Source organism: Lissotriton vulgaris, chromosome 6 (genome assembly GCF_964263255.1).
Source record: "Lissotriton vulgaris chromosome 6, aLisVul1.2, whole genome shotgun sequence".
NCBI classification, from domain to species: domain Eukaryota; kingdom Metazoa; phylum Chordata; class Amphibia; order Caudata; family Salamandridae; genus Lissotriton; species Lissotriton vulgaris.
The window spans coordinates 144393716-144409089 of record NC_141694.1 but is presented as its reverse complement, the minus strand read 5'-3'; the positions used below and the strand labels follow the sequence as shown (position 1 = coordinate 144409089).

Sequence of the window (15374 nt, the reverse complement as noted above, 5' to 3'; positions counted from 1 at the left end):
CCGATAGATCATTTATGGAAGACCTTAAGAGTAATCTCTTTCTACTGCACTACCAGTCCTTTTGTGGGACCCTAATATTCTTCTTAGTTCAAGGGGCCTTTATTTGAGTGGTTAAACACTCTGGAATGTGACTTTTCTTATTGCAGTCACTTCCTTTGTAGAGTCAGTGCAAGCTTTGACACTCGAGTATCCACTTATTCAGGTGCACAAAGACAGACACGTCCTTACAAGATACCCTTCTTTTTATTTGCTAAGATTGTCTCCCTGTTCCATGTTAATCGAAACACACAAGCATAGACCTATCAATTGTTGTCCTTCAACGGTTTCTCAAAAGGCTTTGAACAAACTTGACATGAACGAGCCCTCATGTATTACATTGATAGAACCAATGCTTTTAGAAACAGCAATTTTTTTATAGCTGTCATTAAGCCTCACTTAGGCAACCCAATTTTCTAGTCCGGCATTCCTAGATGGATAGTTAGGTGTGTCCATTTGCTATCCAAAGCAAAAGGTACTGTGCCCTGGGTACTTTCCTCTCACAAAAAGAGAGGCACTACGGATTTCCCTAACAGCATTCCGATTGCTGACATTTGTCCAGAAATGGTCCAACGTTCACACTTTACCAAGCACTGTTGTGCAGACATTTATTCCGGCCAAGAAACACAAGTCGAACAAACTGTTCTGAAATCTTTATTTCAAACGTCTTTCACAATAGCTCGCAAGCCACCACTTTTAGAAAGGCACTGTTTTTCAGTCTGTGCAAAGCATGTAATCTACAGCCCCACACTCTACACACTGAATACGTTACTTAACTGTAAAAATCAGTTTTCAGCTTGTAGTGCTGTAGATTCACAAGCTCCTTTCCAGGTGATAGTTCACAATATGACAATTTAAACATTATACAGATACTGTAGTGTACATAGACTGTTCTGCTTTGCATCACTACACTTACAATCATCCATATGGGAAAACACAATCTAAAGCGGAGTCTATGTCCTGGTGTATTGTGGGTTTCAGGGGTTTATACAGCGCACGGTTACTCGGAAGTGTCCCGGCGCTTGCTTCAGTAAAAGAAAAATGCACACAAATCGGAGACTAAAAAAGCAGTGTTTTTAGTTGTTTCTTAAACAATAGTGGATCCTGGGTACCCCGAAGAGCCAAGGGCAGCATGTTCCAGGCCAGACCGGTTTTGCGCACAAAGGAATTCCCACCAAGTCTTTGGCGCTTGAAACTAGGGGTCTGAATCAACAGCTGAGCAGACGAGCGCAGCTGTCTCCCTGGTATGTAGAAGGCAAACCTCTTCTGTAAATAAATAGGGCCAAGGCCGTAAAGGCCCCGATGTGCGATAGACAGCATTTTGAATTTCAGACGAGATTCAACTGGGAGCCAATGCAAGGAGCGCAGGTGGGTGTGAACACTAAGCCTTGATGACAGACCCAAAAATAGTCTTGCCGCCGAGTTTTGAACAAGTTGCAATTTCTTGGCAAGAAAACCCGGGCAACCAACCAGGAGGGCGTTGGCGTAGTCCAGGCGGGACAAAATCAGGGCACGGACCACAGTTTCTTTGGCACTACCTGTCAGAAGGGGAAGAAACTTCCTCAGGGTTTTCATTAGTGCCAAAGCAGGTACCGGCCAACTTCTTCACTTGTGTCGAAAAATTCAGATTTTCATCAAACCAGACGCCAAGGTGTTTTGCGGTGCCTTTGCCCGCAGTTGGTCATGGAAAACCGGGAGGCCAGAGCCTTTTTCTGAAATCCGTTGTGGAAGAGCAATACAGAAGCACTTTGCATTTCAGCTGTGCATTAGTCAGCCAATGAAAAACCGAAGATAAACAATGTTGCGCCGCCACAACAGAGTCATCCTCCTTGCTCCAGGAAAACAAGAGCTGGGTATCGTCCACATAAGCCATCACTTTAGCCCCCAATGACTCCGCAAGATAAACCAATGGATTCACATAGATGTTAAAGAGCAGGGGGCTAAGTGATGACCCCTGCGGCACACCAGTAGTCACCTGCATAGGCACGGAGGCACACGGAGGAAGCCAGACCTGCTGCGACCGCCCTTCCAAGAAAGACCTGATCCACCGTAGAGCCGAGCCAGAAATACCTATTTCTGATAGACGGGCAAGGAGCAGGGAGTGGGGCACAGTGTTGAATGCCGCCGCAAGATCCAGCATAACCGAAACTGCTCTCCCCCCGGCATCCAAACACTCCCAGATCGCCTCTGTCCCCTCAAGCAGTGCTGTTCCAAGTAAACTTTAAGTTGTTTAAAATGTAGTCAGTAATCCTAGAAACTGACATGACTCTATACTTTTCACTATTTCTGCAACAATATTTAGGAGAAATTTATTTTTATTACCGCTCTCCCAGTCCAACTGCTAAAGTATTCTTTAATTCACCATTGTTTGCAATAGTTGACTCTTCCCTTCTTCTGTTTGTATGTTACAGGACAGTTGGCTTGCTCATCAAGATGACTTCAACCAGATTTTGGCCCAGCTGAATAATTGCCATGGACAGAATGAAGCTGGTACGGTACTCAATCTCTCGGTCTACATATGTATAACTTTAAAAGAAAAACCTCATTCAGTTTAGTACTATCAGTAGTTTGTTATTCAGCTGATCGTTGGGCTTCTTCATTCTAATTTCACTGATTTGGACCCTCCTGTGCTGGATGGTAGAGGAATAGTGCTGAAGTCTCCATTGGCAGTGGTGATATTTGCATTGGTGGTGGATAAAAGGAACGTGAAGAATTTGGACATCAGATATTTTATATAGCCAGGTGCTCTATGGCGGTGGTGAGGGTTCGATGGAGGAGGTTGAGAGTATTGCACAGAATTGACCATTCGTTTGTAATTGCACTTCAAAAGTGGGTCACAGAGCTGAATGCTGCCTTTTTGGGGCTGAGTCATGGGCCAAAAACAAGAGTTATGCATCGAGGAAGGCTATCAGAGAAGGTTACCAAGTGGAAACTGGCCAGTGGAGTGATGTTATTTATGAAGTCCTGTGTATCTTGTTTCTCTCGTAGGTGGGGAACCCTTGGGTGTTGAAAATGGTCACAGGGATCAGGATGTTGTTTCTGTTGTGTTTGAAGCTTTCTTGCCCTGCCATACGTCAGACATTTGGCCCATGTCAGCCAGAGGACCAATCAGAAGAATTAATAGAAAATGAGCAGCCACATTTTATGTAATTTGCAATTGGGAAATGCACTGCTATGGAAGTCTAACACATGCTTCAGTCCAGTAATCCAGGCAAACAAAGCCTATAACTACACTCTGCACCCCAGATAGTTGAGGACAATTTCAATATTTGCAGTAACTGCTCCATTTACAAACTGGCTAGGATAGTCTTTCTTCCCCACTATAAACAAAACTGTGCAGCTCCTTTCTACTGTAGGAACCACCAAGCTTTACAAAGAAGTTTAAATAAAATGTGTGACACACTGGTAGACACGTTCCAGCACATGATTGGAGGCAGAGTACTGTACTCCAGTACATTGTGTTTGGCCTGGCTAATTGTGTAGGTATCCCTGAGTCCAGGTATGGTTCAAGGACTACTGGGGATGTTGTTCCTCTCTTAACTCTGGTTCCTTTTGAAGCCTGTACCGAGGCATCCCTTTTGCTTTCTTCCTCTCTAGTTTCATTTCTAACTTCTCGATCCAAAAATGAAACTTCCTTTTCTCGAGCGAAAAGGCATTTTACATTGAAACTGCTCAATCGTGCACCCATGGAAGCTTTAAAGACACAGTATTTAAGATCCTCACCGATCATTGACTTCTTTGAATGAGGGGAGTCCGAGCTCGAGAGTTTGTGCTGTCTGAAATGACAATTTTGGCTATGTATCATACTTTTAATAAACTATGTTGAAACCTGTGTGTGTGTAAATAACAATCCTAAGATAAAGCATCACAATTGATTGTGTCGAGACACTTCCTAGATTGAATGAATGTTCAGGCGTATCAGAGTTCAATCAATCAATCAGAGTACTTGTAAAGCGCGCTACTGACCCGTGAGGGACTCAAGGCACTGAGGGGAAGGGGTGTCGGTACCGCTCGAAGAGCCAGGTCTTGAGGAGTCTTCTGAAGGCGAGTAGGTCTTGGGTCTGCCGTAGGTGGATAGGGAGGGTGTTCCAGGTCTTGATGGTGAGGTAGGAGAAGGATCTGCTGCCGGAGGTTGTTCGTTGGATGCGGGGGACAGCGGCGAGGGCGAGGCTGGCGGAGGGCAGCTGGCGGGTGGGGGTGTAGAAGCGGAGTCTGCTGTTCAGGTAGGCTGGTCCGGCGATGTGGAGTGCTTTGTGTGCGTGGATGAGGAGCTTGAAGGTGATCCTCTTGTCGACGGGGAGCCAGTGTAGGTCTCTCAGGTGGAGGGTGATGTGGCTGCGCCGGGGGAGGTTGACGACCAGTCGGGCGGAGGCGTTTTGGATGCGTTGTAGTAGTTGTAGGTATTTGGCTCGGATTCTTGCATAGAGTGCGTTGCCTTAGTCCAGTCTGCTGCTTACGAGGGCCTGTGTCACCGTTCTTCTTGTTTCGGTCGGGATCCACTTGTAGATCTTGCGGAGCATGCAGAGGGTATTGTTAAGGAGGAGGAGACTGCGTTGACCTGTTTAGACATGGAGAGGGAGGAGTCTAGGATGAATCCTAGTTTAAGTGGATGGTCGGTGCGTGTCGGTGCTGTTGCCAGTATGGTCAGCCATCAGGAGTCGTTCCAGGCTGAGTGGGTGGGTCCGAGGATGAGTACCTCCGTCTGGTCCGAGTTCAGCTTCAGACGGCTGTTCTTCATCCAGTCGGCGACGGCCTTCATTCCCTCGTGGAGGTTGGTTTTGGCAGTGTGCGGGTCCTTGGTGAGGGAGAGGATGAGCTGGGTGTCGTCGGCGTAGGAGATGATGTTTAGGTCGTGTTGGCGGGCCACTTGTGCGAGGGGGGGCATGTTGACGTTGAACAGCTTCGGGCTGAGCCCTGGGGGACGCCGCAGATGATGTCGGTGGCCTCGGATCGGAAGGGCGGGAGGCGGACGCTCTGGGTTCTGCCGGAGAGGAAGGTCGTGGTCCAGTCAAGGGCCTTCTCTTGTATTCCGGCTCTAGGAGACGTGTGTTTAGAGTGCGATGGCAGACCGTGTCGAAGGCGGCTGACAGGTCCAGGAGGATGAGGGCTGATGTTTCGCCGTTGTCTACTTGGCGCCTGATGTCGTCTGTGACGGCGATGAGGGCTATCTCGGTGCTGTGGTTTCGTCTGAACCCGGACTGGGACGGGTCCAAGATGTTGTTGTCTTCCAGGTGGTGGGCCGGTTGCATGTTGACGATTATCTCGATGACCTTCGCCGGGAACGGGAGCAGGGAGATGGGCCCGAAGTTCTTGAGGTCCCTGGGGGCCGCCTTGGGTTTCTTGAGGAGGGCGTTGATTTCGGAGTGTTTCCAGCTTTCCGGGAATGTTGCTGTTTTGAAGGAGATGTTGATGACCTTCCGTAGTTGGGGTGCGATGGCAGTGTCTGCTTTGTTAAATACGTGGTGTGGGCACAGGTCTGACGGAGATCCTGAGTGGATGGAGTTCATGACCTTGCGTGTCTCATCGCCGTTGACGTTGGACCAGGAGGTTAGGCGGTTGGCGCTGGTGGTGTTCACAGGGGAGGTGGGGTTTGGCGTAGTCGGGGCGGTCATGGTGTTGAAGCTGCCATGGATGTCAGCTATCTTGCGGTGGAAGAAGATGGCTTGTGAGGGCGGTATGTCATTGGCGTTGGCGCTGGGGTTAGAGAGTTCCTTTACGATGCTGAAGAGCTCTTTGCTGTCTTGTGCGTTGTTATCCAGGCGGTCTTTGAAGGAGGATCTCTTGGCTATTCTGATGAGGTGGTGATGTCTGCGAGTGGCGTCCTTGTGGGCTGCGTGGTTGTCCGGAGTGCGTTCGTGGAGCAATATCTTCTCCATTTTCCGGCAGATGCGTTTGGAGGTCTGCAGCTCGTCATTGAACCAGGTGGCTCTCTTGCTGGTGTGGTTGATGGAGGGTTTCTTAGAGTGGGGCGAGGGTGTTGGCGTAGTCGTCGATCCACTGTCTGAGGTTGCGGGCTGTGGCATCTGGGTTGGTGGGGTCGGTGGGTGGGTTCTGGGCGAGGGTGGTGATCAGCTGGTCTTCGGTGACTTTGCTCCAGCAGTGGCGAAGCAGCTGTTGGGTGCGGTGGTGCGTGGTTAGTTTGTTGAAGGTGAAATGGATGCAGCGGTGGTCGTCCAGTGGAGTTCGGTGGTGTGGTCGAAGGCGATGTGGGTGCCTGTGGAGAAGATAGGGTCCAGTGTGTGGCCAGCGGCGTGGGTGGGTGCGGTGGCGAGTTGTCTGGGGCGGAGGTTGGCGAGGTTGTCGGTCAGGGTGGCGGAGTTGGCGTAGTTGTTGTTCTCGAGGTGGAAGTTCAGGTCCCCAAGGAGGATGTAGTCCGTGGAGGCGAGTGCGTGGGTGCTGGCGAGGTCGGTGATGGAGTCGCTGAATTGAGCTCAGGGTCCGGGTGGTCTGTAGATGAGTGTTCCTCTTAGGGTGGTGTTGGGGTCGGTGTGGATCCGGAAGTGCAGGTGTTCGGTGGTGTTGAGGGTATCGTCTGCATGGGTGGCGACCTTGAGCGTGGACTTGTGGACGATGGCTATTCCGTTGGCGAGATCCCTGCGGGTGATCTTGTAGCCGTCCGGGATGGCTATGGCGATGTCGGGCGCCAAGGAGTCGTTCCACCAGGTCTCGGTCAGGAAGGCCACGTCTGGGGCGGAGGTGTCGAGCAGATCCCAGAGCTCGACTGCGTGTTTGCGTGCGGAGCGGGTGTTGAGGAGTATTCAGCGGAGGTGGTTGGGTCCAGTCCTTGGGGTTTGGTGGTTCTGTCGCAGGTGAAGCTCCAGGTGTGGCAGGAGAAAGGTCCGTGAGTCCGTTTCGGGGCGGCTTGGAAGCAGGTGTAGTTTTGGCCGGCGTTGAAGTGTGGAGAGTGTGCTGGCATCGTAGCGGAGTCTGGTGATGTGGCGTTTGCAGGGTCCAGGGGTTCTGGCACTCGGCGGGGTCCAGGCACGGACGGGCACAGACTGGCTTGCCTTTGGCACGCCAGCAGCGCAGCCTCCCTAAGAGGGGAGGGGAGGGAGGGAGGGAGGAGCAGCTGGGTAGCCAATGGGGATCAGGGGGGCGGGCCGCAGGGACGCAGCGGCGGGAAGGACGGAGTGGGAGACGGCGGCAGGCAGCAGGAGGAAACGAGGCAGCTGGCGGCTGTGTGGTGGCGTAGGGAGTGACCTGCCTGCGATCAATACCTATCTTTAGTGCCAGCACCTAAGCTGCAGTCCTTTTGTGTTGGGCGTTGGGAAATGAATGCTTTAAAAGTTTTAACCATTTCTTTAAAAATGTTTTGTTATTTTTTTTACTTGGAGAAAATGGTTTAAAAAGCTGATCTTCCGACGCATCTTTGTGTGTGGAACTACATAATCATTTACCCACCCACATCCTGAGTTTGTAGTAGTCCTTTCTGCATTCACAGTCAGAGAGCATCTGAGAAAAGGTTTAATCTGCAGCAACAAATAAAAAACTGGATTATGGTTTCTAACCTTTATCATTTGTGTTCCTGGTTTCAAGATCTACCAGCCACAGAGGAGAAAAAAAGTTTCAGCCTTGAAGAGAAATCCAAGACCTCAAAAAAAAGAGTGCATTATATGAAGTTTGCTAAAGGTAAGAAGCCATCTGTTAATCTTGTTTATCAGCAGTACTTGGTGTGGAAACTTGCTAGCTGCATGGAAAGCAGGGTGTGCCATATATCTTTATAATTGTAGCCCTGATGAAGTCTGCTGCTGTCTAATCTGCCAATATAGAAAACAATTGTCCTAGACTATCCCTATCTATACTCAATTCTATGTCAGTAATAATACTTCTGTAGACAATTCATAGAGGCTATAGGCACATGTATAAAGACAAAGAAATCATCAAATCATAAATTGCAGGCCACTTCCAATTAGTTAGCTTGCATCTCTGAATTTAATTGCAAATTCAGAGACGCCAACGAATGCGGCACGTCTCGGCTAATGACAGGATTTAGGACTCTAAGAATTGAACTCCCAAACTAATATAAGCCCGGAAGGTCTCTTGCCGCTCCTATACAGTGGCACTGTGAGATTGTTCTCCGTCCCTGATGAATCAACAGGATTTGAACAAAGTCAACCATGAAGTAGTCACTTGGCGACTCCGGGTAAAATTATGGAATAATATAATGTTGGGGATGTGATGTGTCCTAGGTGCAGTACAGTGGGAGCAGATTTAAAACATATGTTGTGGGGGTGCCCAAATTTAGGGAGCTATTGGGGGGAAGTGGGGGACCTACTAAACCTAGTTACGGAGCGTCAGTTGACCTTTGATATGGCTACATGCATATTACACTGGTTCCCTCACACCTCCAGGACGAAGGTAACAAGTTTATAGACATGGGCCTAGTACTGGTGAAAAGGGAAATTACGATGCGCTGGAAGGCGAAGGAAGGTCCCAGCAGTAAAAGGTGGAGAGCTGAGTGGCTTAAGTGGACTAGTGAGGAGGGGGCCATTCGTTTCCAACAAGCGTGACGCCTGAATAATGAAAAGGCGCTAGACACGGCAAGGGCATGGGAAGAACTGGTTCAGACGCTGATAAACCAATCGACTGAGGACAACAGGGACTAGTGAGTTGTGGCGAGGTGGGGTGATGGAAAGCCTATTACAATAACGTGCATCCTGACGGTCTGTCACCACAAGCTCTATATACTGAATTGTTGCGAATAGTTGGAACACACCGGTGGGAGGGAGGGGGGCTAGGGAGTTAGGGGGGGGATTCTTAGGGGTTTGTTTAATAAGATGTAATGGGCTATAAATGACGGTTGTTTGCCATATACGTTGGTAAAGGTAATGACAGGATTCCTAATTGAAACATGGGGAGCATAAGGTATGAAAATGATTTGACAATAGTGTGGGGATATACCCGAGTCTGCAGATACCAATTTGATGGGGGAGAGGGATGTTTGATTATTGTGATGGTGAATATCTGATTGCTGCAATGAAAAATCAATAACATATGTTTACAAAAAAAAAATGAAGTAGTCTCTTGGTTTCTCACCGCGATTTTCGCCTTGGTTCCCCCTCCTCTGTCCTGAGGAAGACCAGCAGCAGAGGAATCCACTTAACCACATGGCTGCTGGGCGTTTCCCCCCCCCAGTGCTGGAAAATGCCATTTTAGTGGCACTATGACGAGCTCAGCTCGTCATCAGCACACGACACCCGTGGGTGATGACGAGCTGAGCTCGTCATCAGCATCGAAAGGGTTAACCTTTTGCATTAGGGTCGAAACTTCGACATCTCCTGAATGGGCCTACACCCAACATTTATCCCCCTCATACCCCAACCACAGATGAAGTTGCACTGTGACAAGAATTTTTGAACAATTTACTGAAATTGAAATTGTGTGTAGGGGTAGACCCTATACTGAAGGGATACCGGTTCTGTCAGGATTTCTTGCTGGATTCCGTTTGCTTTAAACATATTTAAATTGTCTTCCGATGCCTCTTGATCATTTTCATCTCCATTTTCTATTCTTCACTTGAGCACTTACTTTCACACTCTCCCTTCTCCCCTTGACAATAACCGTGTGAATATCATATGTTGCATATTTTGCCTCTGCATATATGATTCATTGGTAATTTAATCAACTGGGAGGGATGAGGAATTTACAGTGTCCGTTTCTTTCCCCAAAAATATTCAGTTTATAATCAACAAAATTGGACACTTGTTACACTGTTAGACTGTTGGTTCAGTGTAAGTAAGGAAACCCTCATAGAAGTCAGTGTATATGTAAGGTAAGCGGTATATTGGCTTCATCCGCCCCACACTGACATTCATGCAGTTATCATCGGGTTTTTCCTCTTGGTGTGTACTGCTTGCCTCATCCAGAGGCACCTCCAGTCTCAAGTGCAGTGTCCAGAGACAAAAAGGATTTTCCAAAAGGATCAAATAAAAATGAAAAGGATTACCCTAAAATTTTTTAATGTTGGGTAAACTTCCCATTATTAAAAATTGTGAATACTCTTGCAAAGTCAAGTTACGGGACTATGTGGTATTACTGAGGTGGTATCGTCGACATGTTTCAGCTCTATTGGGCCAGGCGGTCTGTAGAGCTTTCGTCAGGACTAACAGGGGGTTGGTACAAAACAAACAAATAAAAGCTACTCACACGAATTGTGCGGTAATCCCACTACTCAGTACATTGAATAGAGTAATGTTATCTTCAGGATCTATGGAAGAATGTATACAAAAAGCTATGTTAAGCTGTGAGCAGTGATTCTTTGGGGAGTGCAGTAACATGAATAGTGATAAATAGTGGCACTAGTGTAATTCATGAAATATTTCTCATGGAGGCGAGCGTATTTAAAAAATTTTGTGAAATGAGTTTTATCCACTGAAAATCGCTCGTGAACTCAAGGAACGGAAAAGTGGTTGTCGCTACTGATGCATACAAGTTTGTAAGTACAGGTGTTGTGACTCAAACAGAGATTCATAATTAAAAGGTGTTTTCTCACATTAAATATCAAGGTGTCGATCATTCACATGTAGCAGGGTTGCCCTTTTATACAGTTGTGGTCTATGTATAAAACGAAACAAGAGTTGTTATTAAAAGCTCTTGCTAAAGAACAAGGCTCTCGCTAAAGGAAAACTACACCAAGGCTAGTATATACGAGAGAACCCAAACCGGCGGATGCGGTATACTGAAAGGTCTTACCTGTCGTGATCACGACTTCTACTTCCTACAGGGGTGCCTTTAAACGCCACAGAGCTGAAGCGGAGACAGGGACCACTGTCAGGACAAATTAGCTGTATATGCTTACCCACAAGAAGAAAACCGAAGACTCGTTACTTCGCCATTACCCGCATGGAGTCCTTCCTCCTGCCTTGTGCTGACTCTGCCCCCGGAGTGATGGGAGCCGGATTGTAGTTTCTTTTTAAAGGAAATAGGCCCTACCTCTTGCCTTGTGATGACGGAGAGGCAGAACTTGGATTGTAGTTTAGTTTTTACAGGAAATAGGCACTTCAAAGGTATTCCTTGGATAAACGCTACTAATGCGCTTCAGGAGAATTGTAGTTTTTTGCGCATTTAGTGGACTGGAGAACACAATCATCACAGGATGTGATTCCATAATTTCAGGGCGGTCATAGATGCTAGGATGTAATTCATTATTTTACTTAGCAAAATGGTGCCAGGCCACATTATCATTCAGCCCAGAGTCATAGGTACGTAGGCGGTCCACCCACCTTTGCTCCTTCTCATAAAGGATCTTTTCAGCATTGCCTGCTCTGTTGGTCAGCATTTCTATTACTGTCCATTGCATTTCTTCATGTGTGTGGTTACTTTCAGTGAAGTGGGCACATAGCTTAGTGGTGTTCTTTTTTTAACTTGATGTTACTCCTGTGTTCCCCTATCCTGAGTTTCACCTTACGACATGTCATCCCGATGTATCTCTTTTTACATGGGCACTGGATCATATATATGACATGTGATGAGTTACAGTTTGTAAACTGTTTCTGTGTCCATACAAAGTTCTCTCCCAGTTGTAGGCTTTTTGTAGCTGTTGTCGTTTTGCAGGCTGTGCATGTCCCACATGGGAAGTGTCCTGAGATTGGTGTCATGTTTACACTGTTAGTTACAGATGTTATAGCCCCCGACTTGGGGCGTGTATGCACAAGGGTGTCTCTCAGATTTTTCGTCCTTCTGTTAGCGAATCTTGGTCTTGGCCAGTCGAACTTGCCCGTGTTTACTATGTGCCAGTTCTTCTTAATCAGTTTTTGAACAGCATGTGTTGCTGGATTATAAGTGGTCACACACGTTGTAAGGTCTTTCACTGGTTCTTTAGGATAGGTTTGTAGGAGACAATCACGGGGTTGATTATCGGCCCTTTTCTTGCATTTTTTGATAACTTTTTCAGTGTAATCTCTCATTTGCAATTTTTTACTTAATTCCAAAGCCTGTGATTTGATAGTCGCTATTTTTACTGCAATTCCGTTTCAAGCGAAGGAATTGGCTAAAAGGCAAATTGTCTCTTAAGGGTTTGGGATGGTGGCTCTTGTGGGACAACAGGCTATTTTTCGCAGTTGGTTTTGTGAAGGTTTTAGTTTGTAACATGTTGTTCTCATTGAAGATTGTTAGGTCCAAAAAATCAAGATGGCTATTGCTAGAGGTGTATGTGAATTTTAACCAGGGATCCAGTGAGTTGAGCCATGTCATGAATTCTGGTAGGTCTTGGTTGATATTCCATATTAGGAAAATGTCATCAATATATCTCTTCCAGTATATAATACTGGAAGAGAAATTGTTGGTGTCATTGAAAACCAACTCAGTTTCAAAATGGCTGACGTAAAGTCCTGCCACCGACGGCGCGAAGGCACTGCCCATGGATGTCCCGTGGCATTGGAGGTACAGTTGGTCGTTGTACCTAAAGAAATTTTCTTTAAGTGCCAATTTGCAGCACTCCAGAATGAAATGCCTGAGTGTGTTGTAATGCCACGTTGTTGAGTATAGAACATCCTCTAGCATCTGGAGAGTGGTATCTTGGGGCAGGCTGGTAAAAAGGGACTCCACGTCCAAGCCTACTAGAAGCATTGTGTCTGAGTTGAAGGGCATGTTTGCAATTTGTACCAATAGATCCTTGGTGTCTTTAAGGTATGAGCTTGTTTTCTGGACAAGGGGTTTCAGGAATTCATCTGCGAATTTTGACAGGGGCTCTAACACGGACCCAATACCGGACACTATTGGGCGTCCCGGGGGCGGTGTTCTGTTCTTGTGGGTTTTTGGGAGCGAGTAGAAGTAGGGGGTGACTGGTTCCCTAACCGTTAGAAATTCTGCTTCTTTTTTAGAGACCCATCCTTTGGTTTCGGCCTCGTATACCATGATAGATATGGTGTTCTGCAGTCTCTCAGTTGGATCTATTAAGATTCGCTGGTAGAATCTAGTGTCTGAGAGGAGGGCAAGGCATTGTTGGTGGTATCCAGTTTTTGTGAGGATTACTATTCCTCCCCCCTTATCCGCTGGTTTTATCACCAGATCTTCATTTTTGCCGAGATTTTCCATTGCTAGGCGTTCTGTCTTAGTCAGGTTTTGGAAGGTTTTGATGCCTGTTTTGTCCAAATTGTCTATGCCTTTGAGGAGTGCTTGCTCAAAAGCTAGTAGTTCCGGCGGTACGCAGGAAGCGGGGGGATTGAAAGTTGATTTCCTGCGAAGAGTTGTATCTCCCTCTAGTTGTTTTGTGGTGGAGTTGGAGAAAAAAGCCTTAAGTTTCAAAGTTCTACAAAATTCAGCCAGCTCACTTTTGATTCTGAAAGTGTCCATTTTTGGAGTAGGGACGAATCCCAGTCCCTTGTTCAAGACTGATATCTGGTCATTGGTAAGTTCTACCTCCGATAGGTTCACTATTAGTGAATGTTCTTGCTGGTTGATGGTTGCGCAGCTGCCATGCTCCTGGTTTGCACGTTCCTTTGCTTGTCTTGCCAGGTCAGGGACTTTCTTTTTCCTCGGGGCTGTGGGCGGCCTCTGGATAAAAAAGGCTGTTGTTCCTGTGCTTGTTGATTGTGCTGACCCGACATTTGTTGGTTCATCAATTGGGGCATTTGTTGCATCCCTTGCATTCCTTGATGGAAGGGATCCATCCACCCTCCGTAGTGTGGAACAAAAGGTTGGTAATACGGTATATTGTAGGATGGATGGTAGGGACGTTGCCACCTGTTCCCTCTTCTCGGCCGTTGATACCGGAAGTTATTACGACCCCTGTTCGGGTTTTGGTCCTCTGAACTGCTGAAGGAATTGTTCGATGAATTTTTCCCAGTCGATTCATTATCAGAATTTGTATCCATGAAGACAAAGTCCTCTTTAATATAGGGGTGCATTTTTTCTTGGCTGAATTTTTTGATGTCCTTTGTGAGTTTCTGTAGCTTATTCTGCATCAGGAACTGTTGGGTTTCCTCCATCTCTTTTGTTATTTCATCAAGTCTTTTCTTGTAGACTTGCGGGTTGATACCCTTTTTCAGCTCGCTTTCACATGCTTCTATTTCTTTTAATAATGCATCCGATAGGCATTTCGCAGTCTTGATGATTAAGACTAAGTAATCCAAAGTACACTTCCGTGAGATGGAAGACCAGTCCTTTCGGAAGGCCAAATCATGGAGGAAAATGCGTGGAGCATTCCCGACCCAGAGGCCTCTGGGTGCTATTTTAGATCTTAGGTACTCGGTCATAATGATCCCGTGGATCGCAGTTCTAATTTGATTCCTCTTTTTCTCGGTTAAGATGTCCCAGTCATCGGTCTGGCTTAGGGCTTCGGTTAGGTCTGTGTTGCTGATCAGTGGTTGCCCTGCTAGTAGTTCATCTATGTCGTTTGCATCAAAGCTCAGTCCCACAATTCCTTCCATACTTGAGATTTAAATATAAAGCTTTTTTGACAAGCTTCTTTGTTATCCCGCAGCTGTCCGCTGCTTATATAGGTAATTTAATCAACTGGGAGGGATGAGGAATTTACAGTGTCCGTTTCTTTCCCCAAAAATATTCAGTTTATAATCAACAAAATTGGACACTTGTTACACTGTTAGACTGTTGGTTCAGTGTAAGTAAGGAAACCCTCATAGAAGTCAGTGTATATGTAAGGTAAGCGGTATATTGGCTTCATCCGCCCCACACTGACATTCATGCAGTTATCATCGGGTTTTTCCTCTTGGTGTGTACTGCTTGCCTCATCCAGAGGCACCTCCAGTCTCAAGTGCAGTGTCCAGAGACAAAAAGGATTTTCCAAAAGGATCAAATAAAAATGAAAAGGATTACCCTAAAAATTTTTAATGTTGGGTAAACTTCCCATTATTAAAAATTGTGAATACTCTTGCAAAGTCAAGTTACGGGACTATGTGGTATTACTGAGGTGGTATCGTCGACATGTTTCAGCTCTATTGGGCCAGGCGGTCTGTAGAGCTTTCGTCAGGACTAACAGGGGGTTGGTACAAAACAAACAAATAAAAGCTACTCACACGAATTGTGCGGTAATCCCACTACTCAGTACATTGAATAGAGTAATGTTATCTTCAGGATCTATGGAAGAATGTATACAAAAAGCTATGTTAAGCTGTGAGCAGTGATTCTTTGGGGAGTGCAGTAACATGAATAGTGATAAATAGTGGCACTAGTGTAATTCATGAAATATTTCTCATGGAGGCGAGCGTATTTAAAAAATTTCGTGAAATGAGTTTTATCCACTGAAAATCGCTCGTGAACTCAAGGAACGGAAAAGTGGTTGTCGCTACTGATGCATACAAGTTTGTAAGTACAGGTACTTTGCAAGAGTATTCACAATTTTTAATAATGGGAAGTTTACCCAACATTAAAAATTTTTA

At 46.4% G+C, this 15374-nt stretch overlaps 1 protein-coding gene across 1 annotated transcript in view; it reads left to right on the top strand.

Annotated features, from left to right (window-relative positions):
• The window catches only part of PINX1 (PIN2 (TERF1) interacting telomerase inhibitor 1), a 512666-nt gene that overhangs the window by 151107 nt on the left and 346185 nt on the right, over window positions 1-15374 (top strand). Inside the window, exons 4-5 of the mRNA XM_086926181.1 lie at window positions 2448-2526; window positions 7573-7665. Coding sequence (XP_086782307.1) covers window positions 2448-2526; window positions 7573-7665 — 172 coding nt within the window. The remainder of the gene's footprint in view (window positions 1-2447; window positions 2527-7572; window positions 7666-15374) is intronic.